The sequence below is a fragment of the Emys orbicularis genome, chromosome 5 (genome assembly GCF_028017835.1).
Source record: "Emys orbicularis isolate rEmyOrb1 chromosome 5, rEmyOrb1.hap1, whole genome shotgun sequence".
NCBI classification, from domain to species: Eukaryota; Metazoa; Chordata; order Testudines; family Emydidae; genus Emys; species Emys orbicularis.
Genome location: NC_088687.1, coordinates 121,614,782 through 121,631,178, shown reverse-complemented (window position 1 = coordinate 121,631,178; position 16,397 = coordinate 121,614,782). Strand labels below are relative to the sequence as shown.

Below are 16,397 nucleotides of genomic sequence, written 5' to 3'. Positions count from 1 at the left end.
AATGATTAGGGGTATAGAACACCTTCTGTATGAGGAGAGCTTAAAAAGACTGAGACTTTTCATCTTGGAAAAGAGATGACTAAGGGGGATATGATAAAGGTCTATAAAATCATGAATGGTGTGGAAAAATTGAATAAGGAAACGTTATTTACTTGTTCACATAATACAAGAACTAGGGGTCACCCAATGAAATCAACAGGCAGCAGATTTAAAACAAACAAAAACAAGAAGTATTTCTTCACAGTCAACCTGTGGATGTTGTGAAGGCCAAAACTATAACAGGGTTCCAATAAGAACTAGATAAGTTCATGGAGGATAGGTCCAGCAATGGCTAACACCATGTTCTGCATGTCTCTTGCCACTGTTTGCCAGAAGCTGGGAGTGGGCAACAGGGCAACTTCATGATCGCCCGTTCTGTTCATTCCCTCTGAAGCACCTGGCATTGGCCACTGTTGGAAGACAGGATACTGGGCTAGATGGACCTTTGGTCTTACCCAGTATGGCCATAACCATTCTGATGTTCTTATATAAAATCCAGATGTATCTGCCTCCTGCTAGACTCAGCTCCCCTCCCAGAGCGGAGATAGAACCCAGGAGTCCTGACAGGGTCTCTCTCTCTCTCTCTCTCTCCCCACAGAGTTAGTAACGAAGTAAGACTCCACATGAAAATTTTAAATCTAACCAGTGTCCCTTAAGTGACTTGCCACAAGATGTCAGAACATGCTACTAGAACTGAGTGGGTCTAATATTTATTTAGTTTTCTTTATAAAGGCATTAGATACAGGGCTCCTGTCAGCTAATTGCTAAGTTACCTGCCAAAACACGGAGTTTAAGTGCCTAAGTAGCCCCAAGAATCAGAGTTAAAGGTGCCCCCTCCCCCATCTGAAATGGGCACCACAGCCACAGGCAGCCCTGGATGGGGGAGGGGGGGCAAGGCACTGGCTTAGGCCAGGGCAGCAGGGGGGCCCTAGTCCCCTTCCCCAGAGAGCCCCGCAGGGCCTGAGCCCACCAGTGCGGGAAGAGCTGACGGGCAAGAGCAGCCTAGAGCGCTCACTGTCTCCCCCTCCCCCCAATTGGCCACGCCCAGCCCTCACCCGTGGCCTCGCCCCTGAGCGAAGGCAACGGAGTCGTCTGCGACCTTTCAACTTCTTCTCACCCAAGTGTGCTATGAGCCAGGGAGGGGGCAGGCCCCACCCCCAAGGGGAGGCCGGCCCGGCTGATTGGAGCTTGGTCCTGTCACTCTCGGCCCCAGAAGGGTGCCCCTCCCGCTGATTGGGCCGTGGCTTGGCCGTGACCCCGGGCGTTCGGCGGAGAGCGAGCAGCACGCACTCAGCTCGGAGAAGTCATGGCGGCGGCTCGGTGCGTGCGGCTGCTGTTGAGACCGCGGCGCTACCCGCTGCTGAGCTGCCCGCTGCGGTAAGGGCGGCGCGGGCCCGTCTCTCCCCCACCGCTGGGGGGCTGCGGCCCGGGGGCGGGGCGCCGGGGCGGAACGAGCCCTGCGCTCCGGTCCCGGGAGCGCGCAGAGGGGCCGGCGGGGCGGCACGGGCAGCGCAGACCCTGACCCTCCCCCTCCCCCGAACGGCTGCTGAGTTCGCCTGGGGTGGTGGCGGGTAGGCGGCTCCCCCCGTCCCGCTCGGGGAGCCCAGCGCCTGTTGGCCGGCCCGCATGCCTGGGTCTCCTCCGGGTTAGCCTGTCCTGGGGCCTGTGTTTTATAGGCGAGGCCCTAGGGAAGCCCCGCCCACAGCAGGGTCTCTGCCCTCGATCACCACCTGCCCCTCGCCTGGGCTCGGCCTCCTCCTTCCCCCCACCTGGGGAATGAACATTGGTGACTCTCTCCCGGCCTGGGTGGGGGAGTGAAGATTCTTGCACCTTGTCCCACACATCTACCCTGGAGAGCAGCAGAAAAAGGGGTAAAGGCAGGGCCCTACCGAGCTAGGGAGTCACTCATTCACTCAAGGGGAGACAAGGTTGGCAGTTTGCTTTAGGGGATGGAGTTGTGCAGCTCTGTGTGGCACATCTCCTTGCCATCAAGAGAAAAATGTCCTTGTCATGGTCTCATCCTCCCCCACACCCCCACCCCCAAGAGTGGGGGAGAAGGTTTAAGCTTAACCTGTTTGTTGGGAGGGAGGCAGCCCATGTGAGGGAAATCAGTGGCTCACGGGTGAGAAGCACCCCACAGGGAGCTGCACAGAACTGTGTAGTTCTGGTGGCTGCACTTTTCACTCCCACCATAGAGGCTGCAGGATTGTGTGTAATAAAATGCCTAATCTCCAACTCAGTGGCATTTTAAATGCTGCAATAGAAAATCCTTGCTGTTGCCAAACTTATGAGAGTAGTGTAACAGCAGGGAGAAATCCCCTGTGAAAGCAAATTAGCAGTAGCCACACTCAATCTGGTGCTATGCTGTCGTGTCATGTCATTACTGCATGTCATGTTTCATGTCATATTTTCCCCCAAAATGTCATGTTTCACAGCTCATGCAGTTTGGATGCATTTCTGTTGAAGGATTTAATGATCAGATAGACAAGGCAAGGGGGAGGGAGCCAGTAGTTACTGTCATTCAGCAATGGGTGTCTAGGATAAAAGTGCTTTATTTCTTAAAAGAGATCACAGGTTGGAGTGAAGAGACTCTCAGGCAACTTTCAAACTCACTCAAGTTAATCAGCTGCATCTGTATTTATTAAGGCATCTAAATAAATATGGCAGTGCCTACCTGTGTGTAGGCTTATAGGTTTTAAGTTGTTGATGCAAGATGTAAGAGGGAAGTGTTCTAAGCATATGGGGCTTTGTGAATAAAGGCCTAGAGTCACTTGTAGGAACAGAGGCAAAGATACGTGAGGGAAAGAGGATGTCCTCATGTGCCGCCATCTTTCTGCACTTGCTGCCCCAACACATGCACCTCTCACTCATGGAAAAATGGGCACAAAATCATTCTAAAGCAGAGATTCTCAAACTGGGGGGTGGGGGCCAGCGGCACGCAGAATGTATTCGAGGGCAAGGGGCATGACAAGCTTTTAGGACAAAAAAAAAAATTACTGTGCACACTTTACCCACAGCAATGAATAGCTAGCAAAGCTGATTCATCCAGACATATCAGGTCCTCAGATGGCGCTGTGCATTTTGATGGATTTCTGTTAAGATTCATAGCATTATGCCAAGTCGTTAATCCATTTGCAGCATTGACCACAATGCAGTTTTGCTTTTGCTCTTATTACAATGGATTGTTGGCTCATTTGTGAAATTCAAAGAATTGCTCTGCTCCAAAAAACAGGCATACCCATCACACTAGTAACAGCAGTGTGATGTCTGTAAGCAGCATCTTACTTAAAATTTACATTACTATATACTGAAATGGCTCTGTTTGAATCAATGCCTGACTGTTTTTAATATTTAGTGAGAGTTGCATATTGATTTTTTTATCAGTATATGTACGGGTGGGGTGGGAGGGTGCAAACTACTAGAGACACAAAGAAGGGGGTCACGGTCAAATAAGTTTGATAACTACTGTCCTAAAGAATAGATATTTTAAATTAAATGAACCACTAAGAAATGTCAGATACAGATGATTACGCAAAGACCTCCATTTCTGCTGATGCCAAAGAATCAGTAGTGTAATAGAATTCTTTTGCTGATTCCGAGTTACTCACAATACTTGAATTTTTGGACTAGCCATTTACAAATGAGAGAGTTTTCTGGATTTTTCTTCACCAGCAGGTAGTTATTCCAATTCCTTTGTTTTAGAGGAAACTTAGTGACTGAAGTGTTGCAGATTATTGCATCATGAGACTTCAGCGTTAAATGTAAATTAATCAGGACATTAGGAAATTAAATTGTTGTGGATTTGTTTCCAAATTATATACCCAATGAAAAGGAAGTGGCCTCATTTTCCCTCAACCATCTGAAACTTTCCCTAGTAAACTTAATAAATCTTTATTTGAAATAATTAAAATGTGTTTGCCTGTATTGCCTGCTAGTGGTGGCTGTCTTGCTATGGAATGACACCTGCAGCTGTACAGGCACACCTGAATCCAGCTAATGAATAAAAGACTTCCATCATGCTTGAACACTAGAGAACAGTAAATTGATGTGACTAAGGACTTGAGGCTTCAGCACACCTTTCAGGCCTGATTTAGTTCTAACCAGTGTTCCTAAATGTGTTATCAAATAAGCTTTTATTTAAAAACATGCCAGGCCTCATAATTGCAGAATCTGGGGCAAAAAAGCTAGTGAGTAGTCACCTCTCTTTAAACGGGGAAGGAAAATACTACCTCTGTTATGGTAAGGGTGTAATTTCAAGCTTTCTGTGCATGCTTCCAAGATATTTTTCCCCAAGATAGTTTGAATAGGAGCGGGGGCGCAGGTAGATGGGAACAGTGATTAGGCCAACTTGTAGAGTTTTTCTAGTTTTGGGCTGTCAAGACTGCAGAGATTCTTGTGGACACCATTCCATATCACATATGGAGTTACAGTTAGCAAGGAACTACAGACTAAGGTCTTGCAAATCTTATGCACTGTGGGACTACTCACAGTTTAGCATATGCACATGGCTTGCAGGACTGTAGCCTTAGTTTCTTCATAAATCATTTTTCTGACTTTAGGATGGAGGTTTCTTCTGTATGTGATAAAGGCAAATCAAGTGTTCAGTATGTCCAAAAACCACTAATCTTTCCTAGGATGAGCAGCTGACTATTGCTCTGACTATGTTTGCTTTAGGACTTCTCCACGGTTGCTTTGCATAGCAACACAACAGAAAAGCACTGGACAGAACTTGGAAGATGACCAGAGTCAGAGCCAGAATAAACCGAAGGCTGAACCAAGGTCTGCTGAGAAGATATTCATTGAAGAAAAAGCCAAATTGGAAGAGCAACTAAAAGAAATGACTGTAAGGGTCTTTTGGTCAGCCAGCATGCACACATTTTAGGAAAAGTGTGAAGTTCCAAGTGCACTGTACACAAGCTAGATAAGACTATGTAGCAATTATTTCATGAATGTAATATTCTAATTGGACTTTTCCCTTTAAGTAGTACATAGTCATTTTGCTGGGAACAGACTGCTAATAGGCTCTCTGGGCCTTATTTTTCAATCTAGAAAAATGTGGGTGATAATACTCATCACTGAGGCCTGGGAACATAAGCTACTTTATCTTTACTCACATATTTTCTCCTTAGCCTCTCTTTCTCTTTTAGTAATCCTGGAGGAGTTAGCCTTTTTATCCAGCTACTGAACTAAATCTGAGTTTAGTGGTTATATTGGTAACAATAGCAGTGGCATGAGCAAGGCATAATATATGAATACACTCTGCAGAGTTCTCCAAATTCTGCCAATCCACTTTTTCCCCAGCCTGCAGTGGCAAAACCTACTGTTTTGCTTCTTGGCATCTCTAACAGGCACTTCCAGAGGTGCCAAACTGCATAATGTCTTTATGACTGAACTGAGACCAAATTAATTTTTATTTATAACCTAAGACCTGAAGCCCTTTCCTGTATTTTCAGCCTTCTGGGTCTGCATGCTCATTCTTTCTTCCTGAAAGTGCACTCAAAGGCTTATCTCTTTCTCACCAACAGAAGTTGGTTCAATAAAAGATATTACCTCACCCACCTTGTCTCTCCCTTAGTTAAGGAAGAATGAGCAGACAGGTTTTGGAAGGTAAAGCTGAGCAAACATGTAGCCCCTGCAATCTGAAGATGTTGGCTACTATGATGAAAGAACTAGTATATGGTGACTCCGGCATGTGATAAATTTGCATTCATGGGCTAGATTGTAGCGTTCCTTCCTCAGTTGGTAGAGAGCAGAGGTGCCAGGAAGCAGAGGTACAGAAGTGTCCTATTCCCTTGTAGTGTGGGGTTCAGAATGTTTAATAGGTGAGAATAGGCGGTCTGGGAGGATGTGAGGACAGTTCACCAACCAGTGGCTAAGTAAGACTATTTTGCTCTGCTGATAACAAATGGATTGACACAAAAATAAAAAGACAACATCATGCCATGCTTGTGGCATACTGAGTCAGTGCAGAGGTATCCCATGTGATGTACTAAGTCTGGTCTGGAATGTATAAGGGTTTAGGAGAGGCAAACTTTTTGACATTCCAGTACTTCACAGCTCTAGTTAAGAATTAAAAAAACCCACCCCCACACTGACGCCCAGATCCACAAAGGTATTTAGGTTCCTAACTTCCATAGATTTTGATGGACGTTAGGAGCCTAAAATACCTTGGTGGATCTGGGCCTGACAACCTGGAAGCACATCTTTTCTTCCTGTGCCACCTCCGTGTATCTTCTCCCTGCCCCAAGTCCCCTAAAAAACAAAAAACCACTTGTGGGCAAGAGAGTGAACACAGAAGTACTGAACCCTCCCCTGTTTTTCCACCTGCAAAATGAGGCTAATACATGCCTACATCACAAGGACATGAGGATTAGTCTTTGTATACTCATTTGAAGTGCTAAGTACAAATATTGTTTGGAATTTAGATGTAACTTTTAATAACATAATAAACCAGAGTCTAGCTTGTTAAACTGCTGCTTTGTAATGAAATTAATAGAATAAGAGCCTTGGTTTGAATTATTGGCACGCAATATACAGGCTGTAATGGGATCTTTTCTGTAATATGCTTTATCTTCTTCCTCAGGACAAGTACAAGCGAGCCCTGGCAGATACAGAAAACTTGAGGCAAAGAAGCCAGAAATTGGTAGAAGAGGCAAAGTTGTATGGTGGGTGGAGACATTACTTGTGTGCATGAGCTGTATTGTAAGGTGCTGTAATACTAACTTGAAAAATTAAACTTGGAAATTCAGAGCGGACACTGCCACTCACCCACAGCTCCACCATTTGGAACTCCCAGATATATTGGCATATCCTTGTTATAACGTGTTGCTGAGAGCCTGAAATGTTAGTGTCCTGATTTAAATTTAAAGTGATTTGAGATGCTTCAGTGTCATTACGATTTCACTGGATGGGTGTAAAACTGCGTGAGTTTTAGAAGCGTTAGATTTAGATGTACCTGGATTCCTCAAAAAACTCTGGATTGCTTGGTGTCTGCAAAATTTTCCAGAAACTTATAAGTATGAGTCATAATGGCCCTTGTACACTGAAATGATGTATAATCTTCATGTTTGGATCTGCATTTGTTGGATTTATTACATGTGGCATTATTATACCAGTTTCACAAGGAAAGTATTTACCATACTGCACTGAAGTGTTGCTGCTTTTACTAGGAAAGTTTTAGCTGTTTAACACCTAGGGGCAACATAGTCCATATTATGAATTTAACTGCTTGTGAGCTTTCATTGTAGAAAGTGAGGGAGCCAAACCCAATACATATAGGACTGGTGAAGTCTCAGTGCAACTTGTAGCCTGAATTCTCTTCCTCTTCCCAGGTCTAACACCCCACCCCTCCACCCCCAAATCCAATCTTAAATTTGAGTGCAAGGGATTTGAAACCAGAAGTATTCAACTACTTGCTTTCTTATTACTTTTTTGAAAGCCTGTTGAAATTTAAGTAGATTTTTCGGGTAAGTCGGAATGCCAAAACTCATGAATGCTTAACGTTAACTTAAGTAAATAGCTAGATTTTCAGAGGGCTGAGCACATGCAACTGCCACCAACTTCAAGGAATGCTAATTGTGCTAAGTGTCTTTTTATGTCATGTTTGACAGTTCTGACTAAAGCATATTTTAATAGCTCTTTTTATCCTCTGAAAACAAATGTGCAAAATGGAAATGGTATTGTAAATATTGTAGTAGCAAAAGATAGCACTGTGACCCAGATCCACAAAGGGACTTAGGCCTGGTCTACACTTAAAGCTTGTAGTGGTAGAACTATGTTGGTCGGGGTGTGGAAAAAACTGTTGTTTCTTGCCAGAACAGTGACAATACCCACCTAACTCCATACATACTGGCTACAGGATGCCTACCATATAACCTTTAGCACAGTGGTTAGGGAACTCACCTTGGATGTGATAGAGCTGGTTATTCCCCCCCCTCCCCCCCCACCTGAAGAGGAGAGAGGATTTGAATAGGCATTTCCCACCACTCAGGAGAGTGCCTAACCACTGGACTGTAGTTGTATTCTTACTTTATCTGGCCACTGCAAATATACAAAATCGAGTGGCTTCAAGATGAGAGATTGAGACCCCTACATCAGAATATTCCATAGTCCTGTGACCAGGGCATTATTGACTTGTGAGGTAGGAAACCCCTGTTCAAATCTCTTTTCCTCAGGCAGAAGGGACAGTTGAATTGAGATCTCCTGCTTTCTAGGTAAATGCTCTAACCACTGAGCTAAAGGTCCCTCTGCTGCCATGGCCTGCCCCCAACAATTTTGTGTTGAGTAAGGCAAGTTTAGCACACGCCCACCAGATCGGGCCTCATGGGCGAGATAGCCATTGCCCTACCTATCTTCCCCTGGTTTGAAGATCGCGTTAGGGCTTAGGCATGAGGGTAAGCGTCTGGGCTCTTGCCTGAGGCAGCAGTGTGCATACTCAGAGATAGAAACTTAGGCATTTCAAAGACACTTACAGAATAAATGTAGGTGTTGAGTTTAGGTACCTACAGAGATAGGAGGCAGCCAGGCGGAGGTTTTGTAAATTGCAGTGGTGCCTAAATCTGGGATTTAGTTTCCTTTGTGGATCTGAGCCTGTATAGTGTGAATCCATAACTGTTTCATCTTCTTTCCTAACCTACAGTTGACAAAATGTAGCAATATGAACGGTTACATGTTAACATTCGTTTAACTCCACAGTTAAAGCCTAAAAACAGGATAGCCAATTAAATAAAGATTAAAAAGAAGCAGACTTCAGTTCAACATCATTCAGGACTCTTGTACAGTTTCCATGAACATTTGAATACTTTAATTTGAAATTCACTCCTCACAAGCATTCATACTAGTATGGTGCCTAGCACAGTGGGGTTCTGATCCATGATTGGGGCCCCTCGATGCTACAGCAGTACAAAAGATTCAAGTAAATCTTGAGTGAAAGAAAAATTTCAGATTGTTTACATGATTGTAAAATTGTCCATTCACACTTGGCTAATTATTTCATTGAGGGAACAGAAGCTCTATGCTGAGATTTATTCAGATACCCACAACAGCACAAAGTGCAAGTACTTGTAAACTGCAAACTCTTACTGGAAGAAGCTTGTCAATTTCAAATCTGAGACCACCTTGGATATCTTGTAAGCAGCAGAAGGACAAAGCAAACTAGAGAAATGCAGTCTAGATGAAATTACCGTAAGGGGGGCGCATAAGTGGTTGAAAGACTGTACTTGAAAGGTAGTTATTCGTGGTTTGCTATCAAACTGGGATGGCGCATCTAGTGGGATCCTGCAGGAGTTAGTCCTGGGTCTGGTATTACTCAATAGTTTTCACTAATGACTTGATAAAAGAGTGGAGTGTGTTCTTATAAAATTTAGGATGACACCAAGTTGGGAGGGGTTCCAAGCATTTTAGAGGACAGGATTAGAATTCAAATTGACATTGACAAATTGGAGAATTGGTCTGAGTTTAACAAAATGAAATTCAGTAAAGAGAAGTGCAAAGTACTGCACTTAGGAAGGAAAAATCAAATGCACAACTACAAAATGGGAAACAACTGGGTAGATGGGCATTATAGTGGATCACAAATTGAATAGGAGTCAACAATGTGATGCAGTTGTGAAAAAGGCTAATATTCTGGGGTGTACTAACAGGAGTGTTGTATGTAAAACATGGGAGGTAGTTGTCCCACTCTGCTTTGCACTGGTGAAGCCTCAGCTGGAGTACTGTGTCCAATTCTGGGCATCACACTTTAGGAAAGATGTGGATAAATTGGAGAGAGTCCAAAGGAGAGCAACAAAAGTGATCAAAGATTTAGGAAACCTGACCTATGAGGAAGAGTTTAAAAAAAAACTGGGCATGTTTAGTCTCCAGAAAAGAACACTGAGGGAGGACCTGATAGCAGTCTCTAAATACGTTAAAGGCTGTTATAAAGAGGATGGTGATCAAATGTTCTCCATATTCACTGAGGAATAGGACAAGAATGGCCTTAATTTTCAGGAAGGGGAGATTTAGGTTAGATATTGGGGAAACATTTTCTAACTCAGCGTAGAGTTAAGCTCTGGAATAAGCTTCCAAGGGAGGTTGTGGAATGAAGATTTTTAAGAACCAGTTGTACAAACACCTGTAAGGGATGGTCTAGGTTTAGTTGGTCCTGCCTCAGTGCAGGCTGGACTTGATGACTTCTCGAGGTCCCTTCCAGCCCTACATTTCTATGATTCTCTGAAAGTTAATAAGTTTTCACTCTGCTCTGGACCGTGAACTATTTGCATACTCTGTGGTGTGGCCATTTTATCTGTAAGCTTAATTTGGGACTTTCAGTGTTTAAGGTAGCTATACTTGAAGTTTTGGTTAGTTGTTAGGTTTAAAATCCTTTGCTTAGCATTTGACAATCCCATATCCATTATCGGTGTCTAAAGATACCCGTATCAAACTATGCAGATATTAAAGTGACTGCATGGCCTTGCTGGTAAAGTCTGCATTGTTTTGCACAGGTTCTAGGCCTGCATAGAGGAAGGAATCAAGTGGATTTGAAACTTACTTGGAAAGTTTCCCTGAGCAGCCAGGGTCCCTATAGAATTCTTGCATGGATACTGTTAGCTCAGCACCCTAACTTCAATTTTAGCTGATGTACGTAACTTTGCCCCTTGGTAGTACCCCAAAAAAGCCTTGTCGATGGAGGAGGGAATATCTAAATGCATTAAGTGGCAGCCACATAGGCCAGTCTCACCCAGTTCTCTGCTAGAACTTATTCACACCTAATCCTGGTGTCCTGGCTACATCAGTTACCCTGGTTATAATCTAGGCTTTGATATTCTCAACTTGATTTTGTCCATAATGCAGCATCTCATTGGCTCACCTTTATGTGGAAATACATCACTGCTCCTGAAAAATCTCCTCCACTCTCCTTGACCACTTTTCTGGAGACAGTCCTACAGCAGGGAAGGACTGATCATGACTGTAGCTAGCCAGCAAGCAGCTTCAGGGGACACAACCATTGTGCTATAGCTCTTCTTGGAGTTACTACATTAAAAAGTCGGATGAACTGGGAGAGCTTTATGGGACTCAGCTAAAATCCCCTGTGGAAACTAGCCAATGGAGTTTTGGGCAGAAGGTGTGGCTTCAGAACCCACCTCTTTAAATGGCACATGGGGGAAACAGGGGGAGGAGTTCTGCTGAATAAGATCTTCAGCTCTGTCCCTGTTCACATCAGTTAGGCTACTGGTTGAATAAGGGCCTGCTTCCTCTCCCTTTTTTCCCATTCAGTGCTATTATGAGCAGCTTTAGCAGCTCAAGTGAAAATGCAGATGTGGGACACAATGTGAGAGATCGGACAAAATAGGAGTGACACCAGAAAAATCCCAGGATGGGAGAGGAAAAAAGTGAATTACTTAACTTGAGGGTGGTGATTGTGTTTGTGTCTCTTGGCTAATTTAATAATAATTGGACTACTTGCTGAGGGAGTCATATACTTTCCCTACTCCAGAATTAAACAATCCACTTCTGTATTCTGTATTTTTATATTGTTGTTAGGTTGGTGGCCTGCAGGAACTCAGAAATATAACTCCCTTGATAAGATGTGTTTGGGAAAAAAAGCGCATAAGTGAAATTGATTTAGTATCAATTTGAAATCTACTCATAATTTTAAAAATGAGTCAAGTAGTTTTATTTACTACATCTGCCTATTAGTCCACCTGTGACTTTTTGGTTTTATAATTGCATTTTCCGGTTTTAAAAACTCTCTCTCCTACTGCTGTATGACAGAATCTACACAAACAAGGGATGCTGACACTGCACAAACTGCATAAATGCACAGACTAAAATGGGGGGCGTGGGTGAGGGATATTAACTTTCCCCTGATCTCAGATAACTGTAACAATACTAGGGTTTTTTAAAATGTAAATTTAACTATATCCCCTTAAGAAGAATGAATTTGATGTTGCTTGTGATTTATGGTTGTCCATCTCGTTATAGGGATTCAGAGCTTCTGCAAGGACTTATTAGAAGTTGCTGACATTTTGGAAAAAGCAACTGAGAGTGTTCCAAAAGAGGAACTCAAGGATGAAAACCCTCATCTGAAGAACCTGTATGATGGTCTTGTCATGACAGAAGTACAGATTCAAAAAGTGTTCAAAAAGCACGGCCTGCTCAAACTGAATCCTGTTGGAGCCAGGTTTGATCCCTATGAACATGAAGCTTTGTTCCATTCTCCCGTGGAAGGGAAGGAGCCTGGTTCTATTGCATTAGTATCCAAGGTTGGCTATAAGCTGCATGGGCGTACCTTGAGGCCTGCCTTGGTGGGAGTTGTGAAAGAATCTTAGTGGCCCAATTTATAAGAATTAAAAATGCCATACAACTATTAGATGGCTGACTAGTTTTCCTCTTCCAATGTGCTTTTTTTTCCATTCCCACACTCTGTGGAAGGCTTAAATTAACCAGTGAAACTGAAGCAAATGCTGAAATTGTATTTCTTAATGGACCATAAATAATCTGATGGACCTCCAGAGTGCATTTTTTGTATTGTATTTTGCACTTAAGCAGAGCTGACAAGAGCCATTAAACCATCTGTATTTTGGATAACATTTTATCTGTAATAATCCTGGCTACTGAAGGTATGTTAAGTTGAAAGATACAAAATATATCCACAGGAAACTGCATGGTAACAGTTGGATCACTATTTAGAATGAAGAACCCTTTGACGTTGTGTGTTCTTTTGTGTTGCATTTCCTAGTATCACTGTGAAGAGGTACATGTAATTAGCTGTCTGCAAATGCCCACACCAGCTTTCACAAAGCAGACAGGCTCATCAGCTGCTTGCTCACTTGCTGGATTGCTGTTTCTATGACATGTCTATTTCCTGGAATAGGGCCTTTCTTTGAACAGCAAAAGTTTCAACACCTGTGTGATTCCTGATCTGGGTTTAAGAGGTTGTAAATAAAATACAGGGGGGAGGGGATTGGCTTCATTGCTTTTATTCATATGCTTCATAATCTCTTCTTAAGGAAACCATTTAATATTTGTATGGCATTGAAGTAGTTATAGAAGAAAAAACTGTCCAATCTCTGGATTTTTGAATATAATCAGTTTGCTATGCAAATTTTATTTGCAACTATATTGAAGGTCAAAATAGCAACCACCAGAAAAGTTAAGTATATAAAAGTGGTTTTGGCATCTGTTACCTTTTATAATTCATGTGGAGGTATAAAGACCTGGTGATCATGGTTAAAAGTAACTGGATCAAACAACACAAGTGAACTCTACTTCATTTACATTCCTTAATAAGAGTTATTTTCCTGTTTATTGGTTTATATTTTAGCCTTGACTACACTAGCTGGGAAGCAGCATCACTTTATGAACAGAGTAATGGTTAGGCTGGGCATTTACTGTAATCCTGTTCCTATGTTACCCTCAGCTATGATTGGCTATAACCAGGCCTATCCCTTCCCCCTTAGCCAAAAAGTACCCATGTTGTAAAACATCCTCCCTCTACCTCTTCCCATGTTTACATCCCACCCATTGGGGGTGTGATTTTCAAATGCACTCAACATGGGCCTAACTGTTGCCACTGGAGTCATGGGTAAAACTCTGTGACTTCAGTGGGAGCAGTTAGGTTAAAGCTGAGCACTCTTAAAAATTCCACCCCCACATTTTTGGGTGATGATTTGTGGTATAGGTGTGTGTTACCTTAAACCTGGGAGTCAGCTGTGAGAAATTCTTATCTCTAGTTACTGGGGTGCCTGTATACATGTATTCGCTGAACCCTCTCTGTGTAGCAGTGGGAGGAGGGAGAGAATGACTGGTTTTTAAACCTCCTGATGCACCCCAGTGAATTATTTGATAGCACCATGCCAGCTGATTTGTACTAGCAGAGGGCCTAGTTTGTTCCCTTTAAATTGGTCTCCGTTCAGGCAAAAAAGTCTGGATATTTATTTAGTTTCTAACCTGGCAAATTAGAAAGCAAAACAAACACTTCTTTGAGATTATATATATAGAGAGAGAGAGAGAGAGAGAGAGGGAGGGAGTCTTTCATCTCTCTACAGAGAGAGATGTTATCACCGTTGTCTTGGTCAACAGCTGCTGATTTCATACCAACTAATGAATAAATCATCAGGTATTTGTACATTAGCCCATGGTGTCTTCATCCTTGAAGTTATTCTACAACTTAATTAATAACATGGTGGAGAATGCAGTAATGGCAAAAAACCCCAATCTGGCTGCATTAATTTAAACCATGCTGGTGCCATAAGTTTTATAACACCTGAATAAGAAAACAATTAGCAAAGTAAAGTACTTTGTGCTCTGATATACTTTGTATCAATGGATAGATGTCACCATACTGGTATTTGGTTTTGTGACTTTTACAGCAGGTGTTGCAGGGGGAAGGGAAGAAAAAGTGGTAGGGCTTTATGTTGCATCCCCAAACAAGCTCTGCCCATGTCTGTGAGAAATCTCTCATTGTGCTAACGGTAGGTCATCACAATTTGACACCTTCAGCACACACACAGTCATGACTGTCTCTCCTTTGGGGTTTGAGTGCCTCAGTTGTGTCTCTATGAGGTCTGGGAGGTGTTTGATGCTGGTTACAGTCTCGTGCTTCTGTTAAGCAACTGTTTGGACATAACGTGACACTAGCACGAAGAAGGGGGATTGCTGCAGTATGGATTGTTTTGGATTAACTGACCTAGACTGCAGAGCACTATATTTATAACATCAAAATTGTCTCTGCGATGAGCTATCAAGGGGGCACAGTAAAAGTGACACACATTCTTGAGATCTACTTACATATATGCATGGGCAGCTTTTTACTGCTTTCCACCTGATTACAGAGCAGTGGCTTGGGCAATGTTACTCTAGTTACAAATATAGCAACTTAAGCTGCAGTTTTTGGTGAAACAAGTTTGCTGTTGAAAGAGCTGAAAATTCCCTCCCTTCAAAAGGAGAGAGCAATTAATGTGACACTAATTGTTTCAGTTGTAGCTTTTCCCACTTGGGAACAGGCTGGAGCTTGCTACAGTAGATGCTAGGCTCCTGCACTAATAGCAACAAAAAGGACAAGGTGAACTGATTCATACATTGTGCATATAGCCCACCTAAAGGGCTCAAAACAGCTAGATACAGACCTAAGCACAAATCCATAAGCAGGAAACTGGTTTTGTTTTAATTGAGGCAGTATTGGGCCCTTTTATTTTAGTGTGTCTGTGCCTATTGTCTCCTTTCCCCTGTTTGAGAGTCCATGCAACAGAGACTGCGTGACCAGCTATATACCAAGAACCAGTGCATGCAGGAGCAGCTGGGGGAAATAGGCTCGCCTACAACCTCTTTCCCTTCCTCTCCGCAATCTAGCATGAAAGAAAGGGGCAGGGGGAAGAGTAAGATGAGTAGCAGGAAGTATAGCATATGGGGTTGAGGAAGGAGACAGGAGAAGCAGCCCGAAGTCAACATTGGACCAGTAACACAAACCTGCCACTGGCTCTTTTTGAGGCACCAGCACTGAGTGCTCAGTCCATGGCATAAAACAGAAAAAGGTACTTGAATAGAGTGTACTCCTGTACGATTACTGCAATTTCACACTGGCCTTCTCCTGGGCAAGAGGAATTATTTGCCTGCTTTAGCTATTTGGAATGATGCAGTTACAAACTGCTCCCTTTGATTCTCCTGCTTTTTCCCCCTCTCTCCCCCTCCCACCTGTGCAAGCACTTCTACTTGCAGGAGTCTAACTGCCTTTCCTTAAAATAGAGGCTCCATCACTAACAGTAATGAAAAAGACACTATTAATGTAAAAACAACCCAGTTATAGATATACAATGGGAAGAAATCTGTATATGCACAATGCCCCCATTAGTTAGATTTTACATGACTGCAGCACATGGTGTGGGTATAGCACACCTACACCAGAGCACACTTCAAATGAATGCACTGGGTTTTTTTAAATAAAACCAAAGCCTACTGACCTGAATACACTTAACAGGAAGCTGCTATCTTCCTTCTTTGCAGTATTAGGTTACCATAGTTTAAGAGTAATTGGGGTACATGCAAAAGCATCTTGCAAGAACTGTATTAAAAAGAGATTGAGTGGCACACACTACTGCTACACCAGCCCTACAGAAGAAAAATGGTAAAGTGCTTCGGTTTAACTGAAGCCCAAGGCCGTTCCTGCACCCTGATTCATGCAAGTCCACTAGAACCATTCTAGCACCTTGAACAGCTACAGAATACTGGGGAGGGTTTCCCTAATTCCAGCATACCGGTACAAGCCCTCCAGCAGCAAGAAGTGCTAAAATCAAAATTGATTAGCACACATTTGTAAAGGGAGGGTGAATGTTTCATAGTTACAAAAAAAGCTGGTTGGGTAAGGCCTCATTGGAACTTGG

The 16,397-nt window shown here is 43.1% G+C and overlaps 1 protein-coding gene across 1 annotated transcript; it reads left to right on the top strand.

Moving 5' to 3' along the window:
• Positions 1-1,292: 1,292 nt before the first annotated feature.
• On the top strand, positions 1,293-12,602 carry GRPEL1 (GrpE like 1, mitochondrial). The gene is made up of 4 exons (XM_065404785.1): positions 1,293-1,416; positions 4,714-4,882; positions 6,623-6,704; positions 12,001-12,602. Exons 1-4 carry the CDS (start codon positions 1,346-1,348, stop codon positions 12,345-12,347), a joined length of 669 nt encoding a protein of 222 aa, XP_065260857.1. The 5' UTR covers positions 1,293-1,345; the 3' UTR covers positions 12,348-12,602.
• Positions 12,603-16,397: the final 3,795 nt, after the last annotated feature.

Coding starts and splice junctions, on each gene's coding strand:
- GRPEL1 (XM_065404785.1), top strand. CDS start 1,346: ATGGCGGCGGCTCGGTGCGTGCGGCTGCTGTTGAGACCGCGGCGCTAC. Junction 1,417..4,713: donor CTGCTGAGCTGCCCGCTGCG/GTAAGGGCGGCG, acceptor TGTTTGCTTTAG/GACTTCTCCACGGTTGCTTT. Junction 4,883..6,622: donor AGCAACTAAAAGAAATGACT/GTAAGGGTCTTT, acceptor CTTCTTCCTCAG/GACAAGTACAAGCGAGCCCT.